We start from the raw sequence: 26574 nt of genomic DNA, 5'->3' as shown, positions 1-26574 counted from the left end.
AGTTCATGGATTCCACATTAAAGCGTTATTATCTTGGGCTCATGTCTGGAACATGGAAATAGCTTTGTTTTTATAAAACTGAATAGTGAGCTCTTATCTTTCTCGTGGAATTCTTTACATATATAACAGCACTTCATAAATAATGCTGTTTTAGTAGTATAGCTTGCATGACATCATCACATTTCCTAGGGTGATCTTTTCTCACTGGTAGAAAATGTTAGAATCCTGAAAATAATTTTTACAGTTCTGTATGGGAAAATATACCATGGGATATATAATGGAATACTGTAATGACTCTGTAATTATAAATGTCAGGCTATGTAGTTATGTATACTGTATTGTGGAATAGAAGTGAGGGTCACGGGATGCCTGGGTGGCTCAGTTGGTTAAGCATCCAGCTCTTGATTTCGGCTCAGGTCATGAGCTCACGGTTCGGGAGTTTGAGCCCTGTGTCAGGCTCTGCGTTGACAGTGCAGAGCCTGCTTGGGATTCTCTCTCTCCCTCTCTGCCCCTCCCCTGCTTGAGTGTTCACTCACTCTCTCTTGCCCTCTCCCTCTCTCTCCCTCCCTCCCTCCCTCCCCTCCCCCCTTAAATAAACATTAAGAAGAAGAAAAAAAGACATAAGAGTCCTATCACATAAGCTTGGCCATACAAGAAGCATTGCATGTATATCATCTGCAGCCTCCCAGTGATGCTCTTGTGACTGTGGTTCAGATGTATAATAAATAGCTCTAGGTTCCATCTTTTTTCTTCCTTTCCTCCCTCCCTCCCTCCCATCCTTTCTCCCACAGTGCCCTTCTCTGAAAAAAAGAAAAAGTACCACAGCAGTCTTTCCAACTTCTAAATGATACAAGCATGGTAATGCTAAAAATGTTAACTGCCATAAAATGATGAAGATATTTAAAAATTAGGAATTTGCTTTTTACTCTTCTGTATACATAGTTTTGGGTTCTACTTATAGGTACAGCTATATCCCCTGGGTAAAAAAAACTATTTCCAGATTTTAGGACATATGTTATTTGGGTATCATATATTGATCTCTGAATTCTAAGCTTGTTTGTAAAGCAATACTATACTAACTTCATACTTTGTTTTCCCCTATCCTCAGATTCATTAAAGATGGTTTTATTTTTAAATTTAGTTCTTATTATCTCATTGTAAATTATGTCCAAACTTAATTTTGAACTCAGGGTTTGGTGGAAAGGTATGAATAAAAATTGAATTAGTTAATCCAGTTTTGTATTTGCCCCTTTCCTCCACTTTTTTTTTCTTCAGTGTCGAGACGTGAGAACCAGAGAGGTTGGAATCCAAGAAATTCATCACAAAGTACGGCCATACCAGGTTAGTTTCTTCATTTCATAGAGAGATTGGGTCCTGTTCATAAATTTTTTTCAGACCTGGACCCACACTTTCTGACCAACAGGACTGATCCCTAGAAGTTAATAAGTAAACTAAGCAAAGAGTAATTGAGGATCAAATATAGATGTTAAGACAGGAAAGACAAATATGAGGGTGGCTGAACTGTAGAAGAGACAGGTTAGGAAAACCAAGTCTGAACTTCATTCTAGATCAGCACTGTCCACTAAAACCTTCTGCAGGGTTGCAAACTATAATCTGTGCCATCCAATGTGGTGTCAGTCCAATGTGACATGTGATGGTAAGTACTTAAAAAGTGGCCAGTGCAACTGAGGAACTGAGTTTTAAATTTTATTTAATTTTAATCCAAATATAAATAGCTACATACAGCTAGTGGCTACCTTCAGGTAGAGCTGAATGTGATCTGTTTATCTTTGTGGGTACTACAACTATTAAAATTATTGCCCATTGGTGGTAATCAGATGAATTCAGGGCCCTTGTCAATAAGGGTTCCACAAAACTTAAGCCTGATGCCTAAAAGTAGTCATTGTAACTTCTCTCCTATGTACCTATAATGCCTAGCTATATGCCAAACTTTCTGTGGGGATTAGCTCTTTTGTGGAACCCTACTTGAGAGAGATTAGATGACACCTGCATTGATATTTCTGTTCTCAAAATGCATGGTTTGTTTAATTGATGTTTTTAACATCTGGGACCTTTTGAAGAAAAAAGTAGACCCAAGCACAGTTAGTCATTTTTCCAAATTCTTGTGCAATCCAGTTAGTTAGTAAACATTAAGTTTGAGAGGAAATTTAAGCATTGGTCTGAATTGTTCACTTCACTACTGGTACAGTCAGCCTATCTTCAGAATGTGTCTGAGTGTGACCATGCCCACATATGTAGGTTTGTCTCTGAATATTGTTACATATTGCTTATGCAGATGCAAAATTCAAGGGCCACTTGAACAATGAGTTGAAGAGTCAAAAGCCTATGTAGATTGGTACCACAGAGCTTCCCCCATAAGCTACTCTCCAGTTCTTGAATTTTCTTTAATGTTTAATCTTATAACTAGTCATAATATTTTAAGGGCCCTGTGGGATGCCATATTTTCTTAAAAGCCCATCAAGGAACAAGTGACCAGTAACACATTTTTCCCCCAAAATCAGGTTTTAGTGGAAGAACTAAAGGCTAGAAAATGAAACCATTGAGGACCTAACAGTTCTGGGGCTCAGTGGTGCTCCCAAGAGCTATGCATGTGACATAATATGTAATTTTACCTTCGATACTCTTCATGGAGGATCAGAGGTTTAAGTACATAGAAGCATTTACTGAGCCAGATCTCTGTAAGAATCTCAAGGTTAATGAAGTTCAAATATTTATGCAGTTAGAATTGTTTTCCTTTTATAATATTCCATGAACAAGGCATGAACTCTTTCTTAATCATTGATATTTGAAAGTAGACAAGTAAAAAGAAACCTAATTCGTGATTATTTGTTATCCTTAATTGTGTGTATTAACCTAAATAAATACTTACAATTATAAAAATGAATTTTCTCTAATTTAAAAAACTTTGTGTGTGTGACTTTTTATTAAACAGGTTGAATTGGTAAGGAGAGATTATGTTGCGAATGGTGGCTGGGAAACATTCTTATCATATGAAGACCCAGATCAAGACATTCTGATTGGCCTCCTGAGATTACGAAAATGTTCGGAAGAAACCTTCCGTTTTGAATTGGTTGGAGGTGTTTCCATAGTTCGAGAGCTGCATGTGTACGGAAGTGTAGTCCCTGTGAGCAGTCGAGATCCTACTAAATTTCAGCATCAGGTATCCTGTATTCCATTTCTATTTGACTATAATTAGAAACTTGCCCAAAGGAGGACGAGAGAAAAGGAATGGGCAGAAGGAGGGGGCAGAGGCAGAGGAGGAAGGAAGAAGGGGGAAAGGCAAGGACAGAAACTGAAGAACTAATATTGTATGTTCAGAGATGTTTTCTTTTGAGTGTGAAGGAGGAGGAGCGAGAGACAAATTGGAGACTCAGGTAGAATATAGTATTAGATTGAACCATATGAAACTGCTATTTTTGAAAGTCAGAAATGGCCTAATACCAGCAATTTCATATGATTCAGCAGCTATGTATTATGAAATCAAAGCAGATGATAATGTGAAAGCACTTGTGAAATATTAAAGGTCTTCATAGATGCAAGCTATATCTGACATGTAGTGGAATGCTGTTCCACTCCCCACAGACAACCTAAATAAAGAAATAACTCACTCTTTAAAATTTCCAGGAAGTGGCTTAAAACCACTATTGGTGGGTACAGAGTAGACCCCAAACTTAGTGATTTAAGAATATTGCCTGCTTTCAAAAACCTTTTAGATATTGTAGGGGTGACTAATAGATACAAGATTAGATGCCCCAGACTTCATCACCTAGAGATTGCCTAGAATTTATTTAAAAAGAGACAGGAAGTTGAGAGGCAATTGCCCCCTTGCTGTGATGAGATTACATCATCCACAGAATACCTTTTGATGGCTTTTGTTGCAAAATTATTCCCTTTTTTACTAGTCTGCTACAGGGTATTTTTGGTATAATTGAATGGTTTCTCTTTTCTTACTCCCATGCATTTTTTTTTGTCACTCTTATTTTAGCAGATTTTAGCAACTACTAAATATTAGCCTTTTTGTTTTACAGACCCCTCTTACTGACTTCCTTTCTTCTCAATTCCCTAATCCCCTCCTTTGCTCCTTCCAGGGATTTGGCATGCTTCTGATGGAGGAGGCAGAAAGAATAGCTAGAGAAGAACACGGATCTGGGAAAATAGCTGTTATATCAGGTAACTGGAGGAGAGCAAAATTCATGATTCATTCACATTTTAACTTGGTATCACAGTTAAAACTATCTCAGGCCTCTCTTACCCCTATTTATGATTAGTCAGGATTGGGCCAAGTACAACAGTAAAAGACTTGTGCTCACACACAGAATTCCTGTAAGCAGTCTGGTGGAGTAGAGCTTTCAGAAGCACGGAGTGGCAAGACCAGTAATCGGTGTCCTATCTTTCTTGCTGTCACACCAGTCATCTGTCTGCCCCACTAGTCGTCATTTCCTCTCTTGTGCTTTGTGCCCAGTTACTCTGTCTGGGAAATTGAAATTTGGTGATATGGATCCAAGAAAAAGTAAACCAGTGTGGCTGTTATCAACACTGTTGTTCAGAAAGTTAAAATGGAACCTCAGTTGCCAGTACAAGATATTTAAAGGCAGAGTTCTTTGCTCCATAAATATTGCTCTCAGTGACTTTGCTTCAGGGAACAGCTTTCCCTTGTTTGCAGCTTTCCCCATACTTTGTGTGGGACATCACACAAAGGGAAGTGGGCACAAAAAGGAAATTCTAGTGTGAGAGAAAAAGAAATAATATAGATACCCTTTCACTCCTACTGTCTAGTACTATATCCCAAAAATTGCTATTCCTAATAAGAAGCTAATGTGGTAAAAGCCATGATCAGAATGTAGGGTTTTTTTTCCTCCAGGTTTATTTTCCCATTAGAAAACATGCTCCTTTCTTAAAGCAGATTCTTTTCTTTTAAGATCTTGTAAATAATCTTTTCTGAAAATGAGAGTTGAAATGCGTTTTTAAAAAAAAATCAATAAATTGTTGCTAATCAATAAATCAACACCCTTGCCCAGGTTTTAATGATTATAATTATGAAAATGTAATGACCCAGGCTCACTTAATCATTTAGTCTGGCTATGGTTTTTGGCATTATCCAGATGGATTAGTAAAACATTTCTTAACATAGCTAGCTTTATATATTTTTCTCTGTTACCTTAATTTCACTAAAAAGAGGCTCACCTAAGTGATACTGATATTTGTAATAAAAAATGTTTACGTCTCAGTTGTAACCTGTGGTTGTCCAGAAGTCAACCTTTCCTGTTCCCCGAAGAGGTCCAGCCTGACTTGAGACTTACTCTACACACACACCTGTGAAGGGTTGAAAGCACCTGACATTCAGCAGTCCCTTTCGCTAGAGCACTGTCAGTGTGTTCAGCACAGTACTTCTCAGGCTTTAATGTGCTTGTACATTATCCAGAGATCCTGTTAAAATGCAGATTCAGGGGGCGCCTGGGTGGCTCAGTTAGTTAAGCTTCTGACTTTGGCTCATGTCATGATCTCACTGCTCGTGGGTTCAAGCCCTGCATCGGACTTTGTCCTGACAGCTCAGAGCCTTGAGCCTGCTTCTGATTCTGTCTCCCTCTCTCTCTGCCCTTCCCCCACTCGTGTGTGTGTGTGTGTGTGTGTGTGTGTGTGTGTGTGTGTACGTGTGTACGCGCGCGCATGCGCACACGCTCTGTCTCTCCCTCTCTCTCAAAAATAAACATTAAAAAAAATTTTTTTAATGGAGATTCAGTCTGGGGTGGGGCTTGAGAGCCTGCATTTCTAACCAACTTACAGTGATACCTGTGCTAATTGTGTCTTCAGACCACATTTTGAATGGCAAGGTTTTCATATTCTCTTCCAAACCATTAAGGGAAAGATACTCTCTGTGACCATGGTGGGGCCTGCACACCCGCAGTCTACTGTGCAGTCACGTGGTTTTCTGGTATCTGTGGGAACATAATCAATTTTACAACCGAAGAACTATTGGTATTCTATTACTTCTCCACATTATTTCATTAACCTTCATAATATCTATCCATTTGTAGAAATGTTAGATGCAGAGAGGGCCCCTGACTTGGCTGAGGTTCTATTCAGGCACCCATAAGAGCCTTAGTTTCTGCTTTTTATGAGCAGGGTGTCTTTCTAAGTGGAAATCAGCATCTGTCCTCTTTCTAGCTTTTTATCATAATCTAAATAATAGCTCAATTTCAGATCATCTGCTTGTAGAATTTTTAAAATAAGAGTCTTGCTGAAAAAAGCTGGGAAGAACCTTTCTCCTTAGCTGCTACAGTAGGACTACTAGATTTCTGTATAGGGGGTTTCTTTGGGCTAGTGGGTTTCTGTAAGAGCAGTCCTGGATTGTCTTTTGGAACTAAAGTGAGTTCTGTGGGAGGAAGGAAGCATTATTTCCTGTCACTCTAGTCTCTAAGTTGCGTCATTGCTTTCTATTAGGGAAAGCACATAGTACCTTGACTTTCTCTTTGACTCAAGATCTGATCACCCTTCTAATGAAAAAAGCCAAGAATATTTCTCTATGTATGATGCATTTTATTCCTCTAATTTAGTAACATATTGTTCAATTAAGTTTCTGAATCAGACACCTGAGATGTCCATTATTCAGAACTTGGAGTAGTACAGATTTAAAGTATGCATTATCATCACCTTTTATGTAGCTTTTGTCCTTCCATGTTTGTTCATATTTCACTTTGGTCTTTCTGCTTTGAGTACAGTGTGTGTGTGTGTGTGTGTGTGTGTGTGTGTATGTGTGTGTGTGTGTGAAATTAGTTTTTGTAAAAAGTCAAACAGTTCTCCATAATTTGATCCTTGGAATGAAAATCTCCTTATGATCGCAGTGGTGCTTGTCTACTGTGTTTATTCACAGTGCTTCATTAGGTGTGCTGTATAGGAAGAGACACTTGGTGGCGGGAGAGTTTGGATTCCAATCCTGTGTTGACCGTAGCCCTCACTTCTTGTGATCTTGGATAATTTCACTTGATCTCCATTCTTCCCTTACTGAAAAAAATTGGGGTAGGTTATCTTCTACAATTCTAGCAGTCTAGAATTCTGCCCCTTAGTGTTTTCATCTCTTTTAGTTCTCAACATAACCACTTGTGTTTTACTGATTACATTTTAAGTAGATTCTTTCCTGAAACCATGTTAGGAAGCCCTTTAATTTCATTAGTAATTGCACTTAGTCTCCTTGTATGTTAGATATTTGATGATAAAAATGATAAAGTTTCCCATGGTTAGGTTATCCTATGATTTGTGGATACATATTGACTTCATCACAATTTGGTGCTACTTTGTGACCTAAGCGTCGTATGTTTTTTTCTGACCTTGTCCTTGATTTGTAAATCCATCCTTGTTCTGGTCTGCAGGCTTTTGTACACAGTGGTGGCCTACATATTCTGTCCTGGCATAACTAGTAGCTTGAGTAAGGGAGAGACAGGTCATTTATCATTCTGGTTACAGTGACTGTAAGAGTAATGCACTTATGTCGAGTTTTTTTTTTTTTTAATTACATTCTGATTCATTATGACTTCCCCTCAACTTGCCAGCAGATTTTCTGTTATTTGGATTTATAATCTTTGATTCTGCCTCTAGACAGTATGATTAACTGCACAGTAGATCTGATTTGAATCACGAGTCAGACTCCATGTGTTCTGTTTTTCCCTGTTAAAAACAAATTGGTTTTTATCTTTGTTACCTCAATATATTTTGTTTATAAAAGGTATATACTGAATATTTTACAGCTAATTTATCCTTTTTTAAAAGACTGATTTTATAGCTACTTGAGGAAATTGAAAATTTTCTTGTTTATTGGAGTCAGGTGAAGCACTTAGACCTTTTAGATTATTCATTCTATTTTTTTAAGTATATATAATTGTCTTCGTAAGTAAACTGTATTTCAAAGTTAACCATCAACTCTAAATTTGAAAATTAAAGCAAAAATGAAATGATTGGCTTCATCAGCATCAGAATCACCAAGTGTATTGAGTGTCTCCTATGTTCAAGGGACCGGAGTTGAGAGGGCAGATCAAGAAAGTATGAGATACTACTGCCTGGACCTTGAGGGGTGTTGAAATTGGGCTGCACAGTTAACTCAGTCTTCACCCCACAGATTATCCTTAACTCCAGAGGAAGATAAATTTTTCTCTCTACTTAGACTATATCTCAACTCATGATTAATTGCTTCAGAATAAGAAAATAATCTTTTTTGTACATACAAAATGGGTAAACCAGTAAGGTAAGAACAACCAGTTTATAACATGTGTGGGCAGTTAATTACTGCTAAATAAGCAATTAATTAGTCCCTATTATATCCAAGTGCTTTAGTATCTCTCACCAGCTTATGTAGCTTCTGTCAACATACACCTGTTTAAGATTAACAAATTGTATCTACTTAAAAGCCATGATGTTTATCTATGTGGATTTTTATCTCTCTTTCCTTTAAATATGTTAGGATGAAGCCATTTTTTTTCTCTTCCCTGTCTTATGGTGTCAAGTACAAGTGATTATACTGTAGAACCTAACCTACAACATTTGAAATGCCATCACTAATAATCACCATGGAAACTGGAGATCTCTGATGTTACACTGCCCGTACCATTTCCAAAAGGGCAAATATAACTGTTGATAGCTGCTATTTAAAAAGCCACTTAATATACCCAACAGATGATTTTTTTTTTCTTTTGGCAGTTTTGGCTAGGTATCAGATCCAATCATGTTACTGTTTCTGTTTGCCAAGCTAATTACTATGCATCAAGACAAACAGCTATTCCCAAGCTCCCCCTAGTACCTTCGTCATAAGCAGTATTCTATTTGTGTTCTTTCAAGTAGAAAATTAATATGGCCATTGGCCAAGAATTGTACAAGGCTGATAGATCACACAGTGATGGTGAGAAATGAGGAAAATGTCTGAATGGTTGATGACAGAAATCCACTGAAGTCAGAGACTGTTAGCCATTTTGTTTAAACCCATTTAAAGTCAAAGAAGAGAGAAGGGGGGAAGATAAATATATAGGATGAATAATCCTTAAACCTTAAATATAGAGTGAGTAAACAAGTCACTGTGGAGAGGAGATCATTCTAAAATCATGATGCTCAGAATATGATTCTAAAAGCTACATCTACAATTCCTACTAGTGAAAAAACCAACATGCCTATGCCTTACATAATCCAATATGGTTTCCTGGGACTGAAATTCATGGTCTTGTACCCCAGAGCCAGTGTTTAATGATATGTGGGCAGAAAATAACAGTCATTTGGTTTCATTAAACTACAAATGGCTTAGATTTACTTACTGAACCCCAGAAACTTCACCTGTATTCCAGGCTGCAACCCATCTCCCTTTACTTAAGGTGAAGGTAGTTTTATTCTCTGCATTATAATCTAGGTGAAAAGAAGCGTACATTTGTAACTAGATGTGTCTGGTAATGGACTCTTGATCCTTACCAAAATGCCTAGAAAAGCTTTTCCTCATTTTGGCTTATTTGTTTGCTAAGGATACAGGAAGCCTGCCAAATGCAAACCAGTTTGTGTGCTGTGTGCATAGGACTTCTCAGAAAGGAAGGGGAAAGATTGTGTGCTCTTTTGTAGTTTCTGTTTCATCCCTTTACATAATTTATCTTGTAATAAATTATCCCCTAATGAAATGCACATTGTTAGGGTTCTGTATATTCCTCTATTTATTCCACTTTAGCATTCTAACAATTAAATGTTTTTTTAAATGTTTATTTATTTTTGAGAGAGAGAGTGCAAACAGGGTAGGGCCAGAGAGAGAGGGAGAGAGAGAGAATCCCCAGAAGGCTCTGCACTGTCAACTCAGAGCCTGATGCCAGACTCAAACTCACGAACCATGAGATCATGACCTGAGCCAAAATCAAGAGTTGGCCACTTACTTACCCAAGTGAGCCACTCAGGTGCCCCCATATTTCTTTTTTGGTGCATGTTCCAATAGGATTGTATTGTGGTGGTGGGTAATATCTTTCTGTTTAAAGATAATAGATAAAAACATAAAATATTGCATTGCTACAAGAATTTGATTCTTAATCATTAGACTAGCAATGATGATATGGAATACTATTTTGCTAGATAAGAAATTAGCTAAATGTTTGCCAACTGGTGTGTGTATTGCAGCTGGACTGTGGAGGCAGCCTTGCATAGCTCCTCCCAGGACTCTGCATTCCCTGATTTGTTATTCATTCATTTGTAGAGGAATCAGGTACCAGATTGTAGTACTTTGCATATCAAGTGCATTATACCCATCCCTCTCTCTGTATTTCACGACTATAGTAACTAATGCGTGTTTTCCAAATATTCCTTAATAGGCCACTGGTGAGTGTCCACTGTTTGGATCTTATGGTGAGGTTTCCTAGGCAGAAGCTAGTGATAGGAGTAGGTAGTAGCTTGTTGGCACAGGAGGAACAGCATCTGGCAAGTGCTGTTTCTCTTCCTAGGTCCATGCTATCAAGTATCCTTGTATCTCAGAAATGTGTACATTAATGTCCCAGAGGACAGCCCTGCTAATGTTGACATGCTTAACATATGTATACTTTTTCTCCCCATTCTTGTTCCTCTTAGTTTATAGATATTGGGAATTACGACTGTACTTCTGCTTGGGAAGAGGAATAGTGCTATATCATGTGGCTTCTAATAATATTCCTGAGAGGTCTGGGTGCTTTGATATAAATGACTGCCTTTGTTGTAAAGTTAGACGCTTCATCGGCTTTTTTCTGAGGAAGGAAGCCTTCTCCAGAGTTGTCTAGTCTAGACTTCTCATCATCTGCTGTTCGTCACAATGTCTGATTTTAGTTTGTTGCAGTATTAACTCCTTATCAATGTAACTTTCATGTGGTTAGTACTGTTCTTTTCTATAAATATTTGACATTGTTATAATCCACTCAATTTTTGATAAAACTTTTCTCTTTTAGATCTTAGAGGCAAGGATTTGGCAGATTCTTCCCCTTTGGGTGATCAGATTACTAAATAATTCTGGAAAACATTGATGCTGCCTTCCTTAGCAACCAAGATACTGTTTTTATAGAGCTTTTTAGTTTAAGCATTTCTAATTCCAGCAAGACATAACACAGGGAATTTCTTATTCTTTTTATCACATGGCTTGAACTGTTGTCTCTGACTCACATTTCTGAGACATTAACTGATGGATTTAGGGTTTTAGATTGTGGCCATGGGATTATATTTCCTTATGCCCCCTGCCCCCAATCCTCTACCTCCCTGAGCATCCGGTTGTCTGGTTTATCCACCATTTATGAATGAATCACTGTTGTTTGGTAAAGCAGTCCAGAAGCCCCAGATCTATATCCTATGTGCCCTGTTACCTCTTACTGCAAATCCTAATTAGTGGTTGTTTTGGTTATCTCTTGTTGTGTAACACATCACCCCAAAATTTAATGGCTTAATACAACAACCAATTTATTTTCTTAGTGATTCTGTGGGTCAGAAATTCAACTGGGCATAGAGAAGATGGCTCACTTCTGTTTCATGATGTCTAGGACCTTGGCTGGGGTAGCTTAAATGGCCATCAGCTGTGACTAGGTTGGCTTGTCTGGAGTTTCAGTTCTAGCTGGTAATGGGTGCTCAGTTGAGACTGTCAGCATGAGCACCTTGGTTCTTTTCCACCTGACTTGCATTTCTCATAGCATGAAGGCTGGGCTCTTAAAGGAAGGGAGCAAAGACTAGACTTAGAAGTCCCAGAACATCTTATATTCATTATCTGTTGCTGTGTAATAAATAATCACAAAACTTAATGTCTGAAAACAAGCGGTCATCACAATTCCTGTAAGTCAGAAATCTAGAAGTGACTTAGTGAGGTACCTCTGCCTCAAAGTATCTCATAAAACTCCAGTTAAGGTATCAGCTGGAGTTGTAATCATTTCAGGATTCAATTGGGGTTGAAAGATCCACTTCCGGGTTTACCATGTGGTTTGACAGGCTTCAGTTCCTCATGGGCTGTTGGTCTTAGGGCCACAGTTCCTCACCATGCCATGTAGGCCTCTCCAAAGGGCTGCTCATCACGTGGCAGCTTGCTGCCCTCAGCAGAGTGATCACAGAGACGGCCCCTTGAGATGGGAGCTACAGTCCTTATACCTACTCTTAGTAATAAGTCAACAAGTCCAGCCCACACTCAAGGGGAAGGGATTATGCAAGACTGAATACCAGTAGACAGGGACTTTGGGAGTCCTCCTCTTAGAGACTGTCTACCACAATGTGACTTATGCCCCATTCTATTGGTTACCAGAGTCATTGGGCCAGCCCACATTTTAAAAGAGAGGAAATATATCCACTTTTAAAGAGAAGATCTGGTGGCGGCCACCTTTGCCTACTAAGTTAAATATGTTTTCATTAGGGGCGCCTGGGTGGCGCAGTCGGTTAAGCGTCCGACTTCAGCCAGGTCACGATCTCGCGGTCCGTGAGTTCGAGCCCCGCGTCAGGCTCTGGGCTGATGGCTCGGAGCCTGGAGCCTGTTTCCGATTCTGTGTCTCCCTCTCTCTCTGCCCCTCCCCCGTTCATGCTCTGTCTCTCTCTGTCCCAAAAATAAATAAAAAACGTTGAAAAAAAAATTAAAAAAAAAAAAAATATGTTTTCATTAACTTGAGATTAAGTTACCCAGTCCCTTTCTACAGAAAACTTCATTTAGCCTTCTCCCAGGATGGACTGTCTTTGGCCATATGTAGATTCAAGAGTTCTTGTCCCAAACCCAATATCAGGGTTTCATAGAGCCAGTCATGGCAGCACAGTTATACCTAACACTGTCCTAAGTAGACTTTGGCAGGCCCCCACAAGTAGCCCCTGCATCTGACCTTTTGTCTGCTCTCTCTCTTCCATGAGGACATTTCTGTATTTCCCTTTATAAGCCTATCTAAATGTTTAATCCTTTAGATCTATGATATTGGCCACTTACCTTTCTTCTAGGTTATAGAATATAGACCATCTTTGGGCTGGTTTCTCTCTAAAGATATCCTACCCTTATCCACATTCCTGCCCCCAAACAAACACCTGAAAATAGTTAATGGACCTTGAAGTCTTGTTTTCTCAATTTGGGAAGGTAGTAAATTGTATATGACATAAAATTTGCCATTATAAACATTAAAAAAAAATTTTTTTTTTTATTTTTTTTGGGGGGGGCCTACAAAAGCAGAAGGGGAGAGAGAGAGGGAAAGAGAATGAGAATGAATGAATCTTAAGCAGGCTCCATGCTCAGCACAGAGCCCAACATTGGGCTCAATCCCATGACCCTGGGATGGTGACCTGAGCCGAAATCAAGAGTTGGATGCTCAACCGAGCCATTCACGTGCCCCTGCCGTTATGACCATTTTTCAGTATACATTTTGGGGCATTTGTTACAGTCACAACGTTATACAACCATCACCACTATTTCCAAAACATTTTCACTACCCCAAACAGAGACTCTGTCCTCATTAAGCAGTATTCTCAATTCTCCCATCACCCCAGCCCCTGGTAACTTCTAATCTACTTTGTCTCTGTGAGGTGGAATCATACAGTATATGGCCTTTTGTGTCTGACTTATTTCCCTTAGCATAGTGTCTTCTAGGTTTATTCATACTATAACATTAAAAGATTATGCTTCCTTTACTAAGACTGAACAATATTCCACGTGTGTATGCTGTGTGCATGTGTGTGTGTATGAACATTTAATAGAAATCACAAGTAAAGCCATCTAGTTCTGGGCTTTTCTTTGTTGGAAGGTTTTTTATTACTGATTCAATCTCCTGACTTGTTGTAGGACCATATAGACCTGTTTCTTCTTGAGTAAATCTTTGTAGTTTGTGTTTCTAGGAATTTGTCCATTTTAACTAGGTTATCCAGTATGTTAGTGTATACACACATCAATATTCTTCATAGTATTCTCTTCTAACCCTTTTTATTTCTATAAATAAATTTCTCTTTCATTTCTAATTTTAGTAATTTCAGTCTCTTTTTCTTTATACTTTTCTTCATACTTTAAGATTTCAGTCTTTTTAAATTTATTAAGTTTTCTTTTATGACCTGATTTATGATCTAAGCTAGAGAATGCTTCATGTCCCCTGTGGAAAATGCATATTCTTCTGTTGCTGAGTGATGTGTTCTGTATATGCCTGTTAGGTCTAATCAGTTTAAAGTGTTTTTCAAGTCCTCTGTTTCCTTATTGATCTTCTGTCTTATTTTTCAAGCCATTATTGAAAATGTCTGTTGAAGTCTGCAATTCTTATTGTAGAACTATTTATCTCTCCCCTCAATTCTGTCCATTTTTGCTTCATATATTTTGGGGCTCTGTTGTTAGGTGTATGTGTGTTTATAATTGTTAAACCTTGATGAATTGAACATTTTGTCTCCTGTATCATATAGCAATTTTATTTTTAATTTTCTGAGGAGCCTCCATACTGTTTTTCCATAATGGCTGCACCAATTTGCATTCCCAGCCAACAGTACACAAGGGATTCTCTTTTCTCCACATATTGCCAACACTTGTTCTTTTGTCTTCTTGATGATGGCCAGGCTAACAGGTATGAATGAGGTCATGTCATTGTGGTCTTGATTTGCATTTCCCTGATGAGTAGTGATGTTGAGCAACTTTTCATGTACCTATTGGCCATGTGGATATCTTCTTTGAAAAAATGTCAGTTTAATTTCTCTGCCCATTTTTAATCAGATTGACTTTTGTAACTAAGTTGTAGGAGTTAAGCATATTAGATAAAATTCCTTATCCAATATGTGAATTACAAATATGTTCTCCCATTCCGTACGTTGTCTTTTCATTTTGTTGATTATTTCTTTTGCTGTATGGAAGCTTTTTAATTTGATACAGTCCCCCTTAGTGATTTTTCTTTTGTTGGTTGTGCTCCTTTAGTTCTTTGTTCATGGTTTCCTTTAGCTCCTGAGCATATTTAATACCGTTGATTCTGCCTGGTAATCCCAGTATCTAGGCTTCCTCAGGCACAGTTTCTGTCAAATTCTCTTTTTCCCATGAATGGCCTTATTTTCCTGGGTTTGTTTTTGTTGTTGATGTTGAGAACTGCACATTTGAATAATATAAAAGATTCTCCCCCTCTTCAAGGATTGCTCTTAAGGGCTGCAGTCATCCATTTGTGTAGTGACTTTTCCAAACTATTTTTGTAAAGTCAGTTCTTTGTTGCATGTGGACACTAAAGTTTCTGTCCTCTCTGCAATCAGCCTGTGACCTGACAGAGATTTTCTTAAATGTCTGGATCTTTAAAAATGGGGGAGGGTGCTGTATGTCTCTTCAAATCTTACAACAAACACCCAGCACAGAAAGGAGAGGCCAAAGCAAAGGCAGTAGTTCCTCCAGGAGCCTCCAAACCAAACAAAATACACAGCTAGCTGGCTTTAGCTAACTGCTGTAGGAATGGGGGAGAGTATGTGGTTTACATCTGCTGCTCTCTTCTCAGAGTTCAGCAGCTCCTTCATCAAGTGCCCTCCCTCCCCCCAACCCCGGTTGCTATAAATGTCTTATCAATTTCTAGTGTCTCAAAATGGTTGGTTCTATTTTTTTCCAGTTTAATGGTGGTTTCAGTGGAGGGACTGATCTCTGGAGTTTCCTATTTGACCATTTGCTTTTTCAAAGTCAATTTTTTAAAAAACTATAAGGGATACCACTTCCTTCCAGGTTGCAGATGGCACAGTCTTTAACTTCTGCAGAGACACACTAATGATTTGGGACGTGAGCAAAGTAGTGGGAATGATCTGTGACATAGCAGATATTTTGCACTGATATGAACAGAGCCAGTCCAGTTTTGAATTAGAAGTTTGTGGGCTCTCCTAGGTCAGACACTGTGTGAGGGGAAAAAAATCTAAGAGCTGTAAGATAACCTACCACCGTCATCCTACTCTAAGTTACCACAGTAGGTTTCATTTAAATTCTGTGTAACTGCTATACAAGTTATCTACTTTTATCCTTTGTTCATTTTGTCTTCGCTATTACCTTGGTATAGCCATTTCAGAATGGATAGAGGAATTTTAGGCTGCTGGGTAGCAGGTTGGATCTTATACCTCTACTCAGATATTCTCTGTATCATCCAGGATGATGGAGAATAAGGTACTAATGTGCTTTATTAATGATTTGAAATAGTCAGCTGCTTTGAAGAGCTAAGATTACATGTGGGTAATTTTGTAAGTTTCTTTTTTTTTTTTTTTTAATAACATAGCAGGGGGAAAAAACTCTCTTTCAAAGATTTAAGGTCATTGAGTTAACTGGTTCATTTTCAGACATTCAGAATAAAAACCTTTCCCAACTCTCCTACATGGGCATTGTTGAAGAGTGAAATAGTGCCATCCAACTAAGCGATCAATGAGATGTAATAAAGTCTCATTTTAGTAGCAAATGAATGAAACTAATGAATACATTTGCCTTGTATTAACGCTGCTAGGCACATACCAAGTACTCAATAAATAGTTGATTAATTGAACCCAAAAGTAATTAAAACAGTTTGTTTTTATTTCACTGATTTTTTTTTAATGATTATGAATCATCATCTCAATCTTTTGTACCTACTCAGAAAAATCAGATTTAAGTTTCAAAGGGTTGATTTAACATATTTTCAAGTTTGGCTTCAGGAATGTGATGTGGCTGAAGGTAGCTAAAGAGGCTGGTGACCAAAGCCAAATCACAGAATATTACTCTAGGCACGTGTCTGGATACTCTTTTTCTACCTTATCTCATTTGATCATATCACATCTGGCAAAGCAATGAATCTAAAACAGGAATTTGGACCACCCCCTGCCCTCCCCATCCTGAATGCTCTACTAACAATGCTAGTAGGGCACCCTGAGGACTGCTGCATATCGGTTCAAGTCCTGCTCATTCCCTAGCCCACCGGGCTTTGCAGACACACCCAAGCGATCAGGTTGAGAAGTCAGTTACTTGTAGAGTCCACTGCATCTCTTCTCAAGGGCAGGAGCAGTGTTAACGCTGAGGCCTGTGACACAGTCTGCCTACGTCAGTCCAGGAGGCTGGCAGACGTCAGCTGTGAAATGTAATTGCTTGCTGTTGGCCGACTAACAAGAGGAAAGTTACTGTGAGGAGGACTGTTTGGAGCCCTGCTCAGCACCAAGGGGTGAGGGGAGCAGGGTGTGGCCCATACCCAGCCCCAGTGATGGCCTGTTCTCCTCCAAGCTGGCTAAGAGTGCTAATGCTTTTACCAGCCTGTTCTGCAGATTGTAGAAATGCAGCAGGGGCATGGAGGTGGGGAAGCTGTCCAGAAACAAGAGGCACAAAGAAATACAAACGGGCGTATTTTTGCTTAGTTGTTTAAGAGGTTGGAGTTCAGACCCGCTGGAGGTCAGACTTCTTTCCCCAAAATACTTAAATCTTCCCAAAGGGTCCAGAAGTAGATTTTCCATCTCCGTGCTACTGCATGTTAGTGGAAACAAAGATAGGAGCCTGAAAATATACCTTTCTTTCAAAAAAGCACAAAGCCTGAATGCCTCTTCTCAAGTTGTAATGGTTTCTAAGGCCCATGCCCTGTATAAAGGCAGAAATAGCTCAGGGAGTCTGTATGCTCAGTTGGAATCATGACTGAGGAATGCTTAGTGTTACCCCAGTAAAGCTGTTCTTTTCAGCAGCTTAGGAAATCAGGGCACACTCTGTTGAACTTTGCACTTATCCGAGGGCTGTCCTGTGTTAGATGTAAGGAACTGCTTCTGTCTCACCTCTGCTGGTTATGGTGGACAGATAACAGGTGTAGCTGTTCTAGGATGCACTTTGACCAACAGTACACCTTCAGTCTGGTAATTAATGGTAAAGGAGATATCACCATCTTTATTTGAAAGAAGGCAATTAAAACATGCCTCCAGTGAACATGCTGAGCAGAACCAGAAGGAAACCCAATGTATTTTATGACTTCACATGAGTAGAAAGCTAGAAGCATTAGCAGTCTGGTGAATTAATTGATCATTGTTGAAGCTGGGTAATAGGTATATGGAAGTTCGATACATCACCTCTACTTTTACATATTCTCCATAATAAATTAAGTCCATGGAAAATGGCATCTACTTTGTGAAATTAGAAAATATAAAAAGCCAGAGCTATGTCTTTAAAATGTGGGGGCAACTTTATAAGAGATAACAGTATAAATTAGAAAGCTGCCTCTAAATCTTTAACAAGGTAAGAAAGCTGGAACTAGATAAAGCCCTGCCCTTCATGCCTTTTACACTGAGTCATTTTCACTACCTGTCACCTAACATACAGGCAGTTTTTTTCTTTCTTTTTTCTTTTTAAAGACATCCCTCAGGGGCACATTTCTTTGTATGTATACAACATAATAACTGAATACAGTACAATAGTTGATTATATGCCAGACACTTCCTAATGATGGAAGTCATTGACTTCAAAGAGCTTACATTCTAGGAAGATAGACACGCAAGTCAAATGAAGCACAGCATGGCGACCGGAACAACAGGACTATAAGTAAGGGAAGCAGCTAGCATGGAGAGAGATGCTATGAATTCTAGCTTCTTTGTGGATAGGAGAAGTATATTCCGAGGTCTCCTGGTGGTGGGTTTGTCCAAGTTGAGGGTTCAGTGTGGAATGAGCCACTCATCCTATTCCTTCTACCTTATTTCCTAAATTCTCTGGACAAATTGAGTTCTCAAAACACATTGAAACATCTATAAAATGGAGTGCCCCTCTTGAGCCTTTTTCTTAATTGAGATATTATATGCAATAAAGTACATTTTAAGTGTACCACTTGATTAGTTTTTGCATGTGAATTATATTCCCATGTAACTATTAGATTAAGATGGAACTTTTTCAGCCCTCCAGGAGACTCTTCTTCCCTCTTTCAGTTCATACCATCTTCCAGATGTAACCAGTACTCTGACTTCCAGGACCATAAAATTAACTTTACCTGTGTCTGCACTTTGTGTTGATGGGATCTTTCATATGTGCTTTCTTTCATACATGTTAGGCCTTTGAGGTTCATCCATGTTCTTGCAGATAGCTATAGTTCCTTTTTCCATTCTGTGGGTGAAAATATAATTTATCCATTCTACTACTGATAGATATTTGGGTTATTTCCTGTTTGGATATTATAAATAATGTCTTTTGTTGGATATAAGCATTCATTTCTCTCTTCACTCAGGAATATAATTGCTGGATTATAGGATGTGCTTATGGAACGAGAGCTTTAGGAAATAGTACAAACAATAAAGTGGTTGTACCCCTCTGGGGGTTCTGAGCTGTCTTCCTATATTCAGTGGGTGTGTGCTACTATCTGACCTATATTCTGTGTGTGTTTTCCTCTTGCTGTATCCCAAGCCACAATGTTGAGTAGAAGTAATGATTAGAATGTAGAGACAAGGTGAAATTGTGCAAGATAGAATATCAGTAATCCTATTTTTTTTTTTAATTCTAGATAACATACAGTGCAATATTGGTTTCAGGAGAATTCAGTGATTCATTACTTACATACAACACCCAGTGCTCATCACAACAAGTGCATTCTTTAATACCCATCACCCAGCTAGCTCATTCCCAACCACCTCCCTCTGTCACCCCTCAGTTTGTTCCCTATCATTAGGAGTCTCTTGTGGTTTCTCAGTAATCCTTGAATTAAAAGGGAAATTGTCCAGTGACCTGTCATCACATGATATAGTACTGTTACTTCCATTGTGTCAGCTTCAATTCAATTTTCTAAACACTTGAAAACTTTCAAAGGAGATAGGAAACAAAACATGGTGGGAAAGTCCTTTTCCTAAGTAGCAAATGTTTGGGCTAAAGAACTAGGCTAGACTTGAAAGAGCTAACAGTTCTTTGGGTTTTTGGTTTGTTTTGTTTTTTGGGTTTTTTTAAATTTTTTTATATAATTTATTGTCAGATTGGTTTCCATACAACACCCAGTGCTCATCCTAACAGGTGCCCTCCTCAGTGCCCATCACCCACTTTCCCCTTAAACCCTCATCAAACCCTCAGTTCTCAGTATTTAAGAGTCTCTATTTCATGCACAATACTCAGCACTAGGAATACAAAGTAAAGAAAAAGGTAAATAGAACTCGTACCACTTAGGGAGGCCAACAGTGGCACAGTCCACCATGGGGAGTTCTGGGGGGCAGAACACTGTAAAGAAAACCGCAGTTGTTTTCATTCACATTACACACGATACTCTGAATACCTATGCTACTGACACCGAATGTAGGGTGTTTCCACACATCAAGCAATTCTGCCACACCAGCTGTGTGTCCTGTAATTTAACTCCATTCTGACACTATCTACCTGGAGACAGCTTCAGATCCCACAGGTTAAGGGCTCAGGCCCACAAGAATGTCCTCACTTCAAATGCCAATTGCAAGTCCAGGTTGTTACCAGTGCTTCTGACCTATAAATGGAGGTTTCCACCACCCCCTTCTTAGGTTTGATTAGTTTGCTAGAGGGAACAAGCATAAGCAAAGACCTGGAAGCTAGAAAAAGAGCCAGACATGTGCAGAGAACTTAAAAAATTTAAAATTCACCAAGGCTGAAGCATAATTTTTAAGAAGAGAGGTGTAGCAAGAGATAAAGCTAGAAATGTAGTTGGGTACCAGATCATAAACAGCTTTAAAAGAATAATAACAGCCAATGTTTCTGAGGAATTGGCTTTTTTCAGACCCTGCACTAATCACATTCCATAGACTATCTCATTTAATACTCAACATCCTGAAAACTTAAGTACATTATTACAGAGGATAAAATAAAGGTTCAGGGTTCTCTTTTTTTGCTGGGTCTCTGTCTGGTTTGGGAATCAAAGTAATGCTGGCTTCATACAATGAGTCTGGAAGTTTTCCTTCCCTTCCTATTTTTTGGAACAGCTTGAGAAGGATAGGTATTATCTCTGCTTTAAATGTCTGGTACAATTCCCCAGGGAAGCCATCTGGTCCTGGACTCTTATTTGTTGGGAGATTTTTGATAACTGATTCAATCTCTTCTCTGGTTATGGGTCTGTTCAAGTTTTCTATTTCTTCCTGTTTGAGTTTTGGAAGTGTGTGGGTGCTTAGGAATTTGTCCATTTCTTCTAGGTTGTCCAGTTTGTTGGCATATAATTTTTCATAGTATTCCCTGATAATTGCTTGTATTTCTGAGGGATTGGTTGTAATAATTCCATTTTCATTCGTGACTTTATCTATTTGGGTCCTCTCCCTTTTCTTTTTGAGAAGCGTGGCTAGAGGTTTACCAATTTTGTTCATTTTTTCAAAAAAACAACTCTTGGTTTCATTGATCTGCTCTACTGTTTTTTTAGATTCTATATTGTTTATTTCTGCTCTGATCTTTATTATAATTTCTCTTCTTCTGGGTTTGGGGTGTCTTTGCTGTTCTGCTTCTATTTCCTTTAGGTGTGCTGTTAGATTTTGTATTTGGGATTTTTCGTGTTTCTTGAGATAGGCTTGGATTGCAATGTATTTTCCTCTCAGGACTGCCTTTGCTGCATCCCAAAACGTTTGGATTGTTGTATTTTCATTTTCATTTGTTTCCATATATTTTTAAATTTCTTCTCTAATTGCCTGGTTGGCCCATTCATTCTTTAGTAGGATGTTCTTTAACTTCCATGCTTTTGGAGGGTTTCCAGACTTTTTCCTGTGGTTGATTTCAAGTTTCATAGCATTGTGATCTGAAAGTGTGCATGGTATGATCTCAATTCTTGTATACTTATGAAGGGCTGTTTTGTGACCCAGTGTGTGATCTATCTTGGAGAATGTTCCATGTGCACTCGAGAAGAAAGTATATTCCGTTGCTTTGGGATGCAGAGTTCTAAATATATCTGTCAAGTCCATCTGATCCAATGTATCATTCAGGGCCCTTGTTTCTTTATTGATTCTCTGTCTAGATCATCTAGCCATTGCTGTAAGTGTTCACTCCTCATCAGAGAAATACAAATCAAAACCACACTGAGATATCACCTCACGCTGGTCAGAGTGGCCAAAATGAACAAGTCAGGAGACTATAGATGCTGGAGAGGATGTGGAGAAATGGGAACCTTCTTGCACTGTTGATGGGAGTGCAAACTGGTGCAGCCACTCTGGAAAACAGCATGGAGATTCCTCAAAAAATTAAAAATAGATTTACCCTATGACCCAGCAATAGCACTGCTAGGAATTGACCCAAGGGATACAGGAGTGCTGATGCATGTGCCCCAATGTTTACAGCAGCACTTCTCAACAATAGCCAAATTATGGAAAGAGCCTAAATGTCCATCAACTGATGAATGGATAAAGAAGATGTGGTTTATATGTACAATGGAATACTACTTGGCAAGGAGAAAGAATGAAATATAGCCTTTTGTAGCAACGTGGATGGAACTGGAGAGTATTATGCTAAGTGAGATAAGCCAGGCAGAGAAAGACAGATACTGTATGTTTTTACTCATATGTGGATCCTGAGAAACTTAAGACCAGAGGGAAGGGGGGGAAAAAGTTACGGAGAGGGAAGGAGGCAAACCTTAAGAGACTCTTAAATACTGAGAACAAACTGAGGGTTGCTGGGGAGTGGGAGAGGGGAAAGTGGGTTATGGGCATTGAGAAGGGCACCTGTTGAGATGAGCACTGGGTGTTGTATGGAAATCAATTTGACAATAAATTATATGGAAAAAAAAAAAAAGTTCAGGGAAATTAAGTAACTGACCCAGGCCACAGACCTGTAAAATGGGTCCAGGTCTTAAACCCAGATCAAACTGATCCAGAGCCTGTCCCCTCTTAACCACGCCAGTAGACACTACCTTATAAGCCATGCATTTATCCTCCTGTGCACTCTCAGCATCTTCTGTGGGACAGTATTTTATTTAGAGGGATCACTTAGGATAGTGTTTCTCAAACTTAATATGTAGATCCCTTTTAAAAAAAAAGTTCATAGACCTTTAGTATTGACTTAAATCAGCTAATGTTGCTTAAATGCATGCAAACTTAAAACAGGTATGAACTTCTGGTACTTACACTGTTCATACATGAAAGAAATATGCCAGTTAAACAAAACTTTAATAAAATGCAAATTAAGTAGCATTAATTTAATGTGACCAATATTCTGTTGAAATTGTCGCTCACGATGAGGGCGTGTTGCACTGACACTGAAGCACAGCTTCTTTTCGTTCGGTGCCCCTTCCCTCTCTAGGCTCTGTGGAGACCCCATTTTCCCCTGTCTCCCCTCTCTTTCACCTTCCGGGGAACTGTGATACTGTTTGGTTCCATTTAGAATGTGGACAGGTCACACTTAAATCCACCTCCTCCCATGGTGTGCCAACAGGACTGAAATACACAGGCTCTAAAATACAAAGTTTCTATGGTTTAATACAGCCTGTATTCAAAATGATAAAAATGTTCCAAACTTGTTAAAATGAGGTTCGATCTGGACTGGAATTTGGTCTGTGAATATGAGGGGGGCGGGGGGTGGAGCTGAGAGAGGAGCATCTGCTGGCCTTTGAGGGTTTTTACAGGAGTTTACGCTTAATACTCTTCTTTCTTTGGTTTTCTGCTGCCTCACAGGGGTCGGCACCAGGAATTATTACAGAAAGATTGGCTACAGACTACAAGGGCCGTACATGGTAAAGACGCTGAAATAATGGCCACACCGGCCCACCTTGATGCAGTGTCCTCCCTGGCAGAAAATAAAGATTCAAGATACCTTGACTACTCAGCAGAGAGGCCGAGCAAAACAAATGGACCTACCCTGCCTCCCTGGCAAGGAGCTTCACCCTCATCCTGCAGCTGCAGAGACTGGAAACTGCGTTCAGGGCCAGGCCAGGCGCCTGCCGACCAAGCCCACCAAGCCCCTGGTGCCCAGAGCTGCTGCGTGTTCTTGAGTCATGTATCCAGTTTCTAAAGTCTGCATGAAGCCTGCAGTTGATCTACCATGACTCATGCACAGTGACGAAAGCAAATTAATCAACTCATTTGGACACCATAATTCATGAAGTAAAGCTAGCTATTGTCATTTGAGGAGTAAACTTAGGAGTAGGTTATTTATATACTGTAGGGACAAAAAGGCTGGAACATGAAAACTGTCAGGCTTTGATCTCTGGCCTTTATATACATTCCGGCACAAGAAAATGAGCTCTTGTTTTAATGGAAATAATTCTGATTCCCATGCTGATGTTTGAAATAACAGTGTGATGAGGAGAGAGGAATTGAAGTTGTAGGTTTGTGTGTGAAGCTTGAAACCAGCGTTTCTCATGTGGGGGTCTCCCATCCACTCTGGCCCTTACAAACACCCTTTATTTTGCACTTTTTCTTGTCTGTGCTCCCCCTACTCTAGACAACTGCAGAACAGCGTGGACAGCAGCATTTGGTTTCCCCTCTTGTGTGTCCTGAGCAGGCAGAGTCTGACATGCACATGCCTGAGCTTGTGTGGCCCTAAGTCAAGGTTCGCTTCCACAGAAGCGGTTTCCTGCATTATGATTCTTTAAGAGGGACTTTGGCTTGTTTTAAATGAAAAAAGATAAGAGTTCAACTCCTATCAAAGCAAGAAAGTGGAAAATCTACTTTCTGCATTTGGCCCAAATCCAAAAATAGGAAAAAGATTGGCTTTTTCAAAGGTTTGTATTCAAGAACTCCTCTTTGTAACTTCTAGGTAATCTGCAGAAGAGACCCAGCCTGGAGAGGGCCAATTCTTAAGAGCATGGCTTAAACCTGTGCCCCCTGGCTTCTGTGGCATTTTACAAAGCTTTATTAAATGGAATTGATTCCCCTGAAAAATAAAATCTTCAACACATAGAGAAGACTCATGTAAGGTTTTTTCCCCTCTCCCTGTTACACATGTAGTGACATTTGCTATGAATTTGCCGGTTTGGGTTTCCAATCTGCGATGCTATTTATTTCCTCCTTCGTGCTGTTTGCCTTTTCATCCCACTGCCACAGGGCAGATGACACTGGCTCTCTGGGGGGCTTGTGGAGCTACAGAGGCTTTCCGGGAGTATAGTCTAGGGGATTTAGCTACTTCTCAATTATCCTTGTTTTTCCTTTAAAAACAAAACTATCAAACTAACAGCACACGCGCCACACTAGCTGTTAGCACACACCACTGGGGATGACAGAATGGAGAGCGTGCTGACCCAGGCTCGCCTCTGTCCACAGTGTGACCCTGGCTTACACAAGAGTTTCTGGGCCTCCATTTTCTCATCCTCAAGGTCCTATTTACCTAAATGGATCAAAATGTGTAATGTACAAACAGATCTTTTGTAAAAATGTAAACTTATCCTAAAATGATAATTTAGAGCAAGATTTTAAAACAAATTGCCTAGGAACTTGCTTGTTTCTGAAAGTGGATATCAGCCAATGTTCCATCTGGATTTTCATCTCGGGGCTCGGAAGAATACCTCTTTCCAGCACGTCCTCAGCCACCTTCGGAATGAGTCTCCTAAGTTTGTGTGAAAGCGGCAGAACTTTCAAATCTGCACAGGGAACGTTGGGGTGGCAGTCGGGGGCTCCTGCAAAATTCCTGCAGCCTCTCTGCCACTAGAAACTTCAACTGCTCTTCTGACTGCCAAGGGCTTTTCTAGGCATGTGTGTGGTGCTTGGCACAACCACGGCCTGGCCCCCCTCAGAGATACGTGCTCCCCAGTCCCATGGGCCAATTCCTAAGACAGATCAAGGAAGTGGGATCCTGCCAGCCTCAGCACGGAACCTTTAAAGCTGCAGCCTGTGGGGCGCCTGGGTGGCTCAGTCGAGCATCCGACTTCCACTCAGGTCATGATCTCACAGGCCACGAGTTCAAGCCCCACGTCGGGCTCTGTGCTGACAGCCCAGAGCCTGGAGCCTGCTTCAGGTTCTGTGTCTCCTTCTCTTTCTGCCCCTCCCTGCTCGTTCTCTCTCAAAAATAAACATTAAAAGAAAAGAAATTTAAAAAATAAAGCTACAGCCTGTGTTACTGATCTATATTGAACGAGTCCCTAGCAGCCACCTCAAGCCCAAAGCTTTTGGTTCACCTTGTTCTATTACCTGGAGAGGTTTTTGTTTTAATTAAGCCATATCAAAAGCAGACTGAAATCTGAATAGAAAATGAGATTTTAAAAATAGGTCATCACCAAGTGAAGGGGCGTGGCAAAGATACAGTTTCTAAAACTTAGGAATGAATGAACACTCTTTAAAGGAAGGAAGAGTTCATTCATCTAAGTCACAGGTTGCCAATCATCAAATCCATGCTTTGAGGGACAAGAGACTCGCTGAGACTCTAGAACAGCAAAAAAACATTTAAAACCTCACTGTGATTCTGGGGGCTTCCTGGAATGATGTGGACGGCCAGTCTCCCACATGTGTGCTGGTGGCTGTGTCCACCTAGGGAGTCCCTCCAAGGGAGCTTAGCTGCCTTTCGGGGTCTGAAGCAGTGTGGTGCCACACTTGTAAACATGAGAATTGCACGTACCAGCAGTACATTTCTGTTTAATTCTGTGAAGGCAGTCCCAGAGACTAAGCTTACAAAGAAACTCATTTTAAAATCAAATTCATGCCCTATCAGAAGTAGCAAACTGGCTGCTTTTTTATATCCAAATGTGCATGACACGTCTGTCTCTTCACAAGCCTAGAATACCCTTTTTGTCCACCTGGAAAACTTCAAGGGAAAGAACTAGC

At 39.7% G+C, this 26574-nt stretch overlaps 1 protein-coding gene across 1 annotated transcript in view; it reads left to right on the top strand.

Annotated features, from left to right (window-relative positions):
- Positions 1-25857, top strand: part of ELP3 (elongator acetyltransferase complex subunit 3) — a 98836-nt gene extending 72979 nt beyond the window's left edge. The window contains exons 12-15 of the mRNA XM_060653672.3: positions 1276-1341; positions 2954-3181; positions 4110-4191; positions 23494-25857. Coding sequence (XP_060509655.1) covers positions 1276-1341; positions 2954-3181; positions 4110-4191; positions 23494-23570 — 453 coding nt within the window. The 3' untranslated portion in view covers positions 23571-25857. The remainder of the gene's footprint in view (positions 1-1275; positions 1342-2953; positions 3182-4109; positions 4192-23493) is intronic.
- Positions 25858-26574: the final 717 nt, after the last annotated feature.

Source organism: Panthera onca, chromosome B1 (assembly GCF_046562875.1).
Source record: "Panthera onca isolate mPanOnc1 chromosome B1, mPanOnc1 haplotype 2, whole genome shotgun sequence".
Lineage (NCBI taxonomy): Eukaryota > Metazoa > Chordata > Mammalia > Carnivora > Felidae > Panthera > Panthera onca.
Note: the sequence above shows the minus strand (reverse complement) of the source record. Positions and strands in the feature narration are given on the sequence as shown.